General features: G+C 50.8%; 1 protein-coding gene across 1 annotated transcript in view; it reads right to left on the bottom strand.

Moving 5' to 3' along the window:
- TBC1D13 (TBC1 domain family member 13) overlaps nt 1–1314 on the bottom strand; it is a 37655-nt gene that overhangs the window by 19287 nt on the left and 17054 nt on the right. The window contains exon 2 of the mRNA XM_008050621.2: nt 830–903. Coding sequence (XP_008048812.2) covers nt 830–903 — 74 coding nt within the window. The remainder of the gene's footprint in view (nt 1–829; nt 904–1314) is intronic.

Here is a 1314-nt window from a genome sequence, read left to right as displayed (position 1 = left end):
GCCGGAGCCCAGCAGGTCGAGGCTGAGGTGGCCGGGAGCGGCCACTGCACTCCAGTCTGGGCGACAGAGTGAGACTCCAACTCAAAAAAAAGACAAATTTCTCCTTTAGTATTGTTAGAAGCCTCAACAGAGCAGCTGCTGCTATGATATGCTTGGCAGTGTGAACATAAGCTAAGGCCCCCACCTCAGAACCTACATGGGCATGATGTAGACGATGTAAGAACTTCTTGCTGGCAAAGTTACAGGGGTAGGGCAGTGACAAGAAGCTACACACAACACCTTGGGGTGTTTTTAAAAACAAGCCAAAACTAGGCTATCTCTGTGCTAGTTTTGATTAACCATGCCGGGGAGGGCAGTCACACTCTGCAAAGGATCAGCTCTTTCAAGTCAGTGTCTCAAGGCTGCAATTTCACCATTAACTGTCGCCTCAATCAGCTCAGACCCCAAGCCAGGGAGAGAACCAGGGACCAAATTCCATAGCACAGGAAGCTAGCTGAGCAAATAGTAAAGGCCTGTCCTAGGCTCAAAAGGTCTCCTCACTCTCATGCGTCCGCCTTCGATCCTGTCCAGACACTCTCATGCTCCTGCCTTCAATCCTGTCCAGTCACTCTCAGGAACCTAGCACCACCTGAGGCCTCTAGGCATGCTGTGGCTACCATTCCTCTGGGAAGCACCTCCAGGCTCAGGGCAATCACTTTTTACAGAATCTAGAGAAAGTCCCAAGAGTCAGGCTGGCCTAGAACTGATAAGGTGTGGCCCAGACAGCTTCCCCTCTATCCTAGTCATAGGCTGCTCTAGGGAACCTTAAAAATGCAGAGTGGCCTCTTACCACTAAAACTGAGTTCCCGAAGCTTCTTCAATGCAATTGAGGGTTCCTTCAGGACATCCTGGAAATCTGCAATCCTAGAAGGGAGGAGAGGGAGGCAAATGAACAAACTCCAAGGTGACAGGCTTAGTGACCCAGCCTGCAGCCCACAGCTCCTCACACCATCAGTCTCCACCTGCTCTTCCCTCCCATTTAGAACATAAAAACGGCAAAGCTCAGTCAATGTCCTCACCAAAGGCAGCTTTAGGGAACAACAGAACCACAGATCACTTCTGTCTCTAAGCCTGGAAACACAGAATGCCAAGGAAGAAATTCAAGAGATATTTTTTGCCTACAGGTTCTCAACTGAGCACCATAAAATTAGGCACATTCTGGCCGAGGGCGGTGGCTCATGCCTGTAATCCCAGCATTCTGGGAGGCTGAGGCGAGAGGACTGCCTGAGCCCAGGGGTTCGAGACCAGCCTGGGCAACTTGGTGAGACCTCATCT

This window comes from Carlito syrichta, unplaced genomic scaffold, assembly GCF_000164805.1.
Source record: "Carlito syrichta isolate Samal-C Ts95f unplaced genomic scaffold, Tarsius_syrichta-2.0.1 Scaffold153563, whole genome shotgun sequence".
In the NCBI taxonomy this organism is placed as follows: Eukaryota; Metazoa; Chordata; class Mammalia; order Primates; family Tarsiidae; genus Carlito; species Carlito syrichta.
Note: the sequence above shows the minus strand (reverse complement) of the source record. Positions and strands in the feature narration are given on the sequence as shown.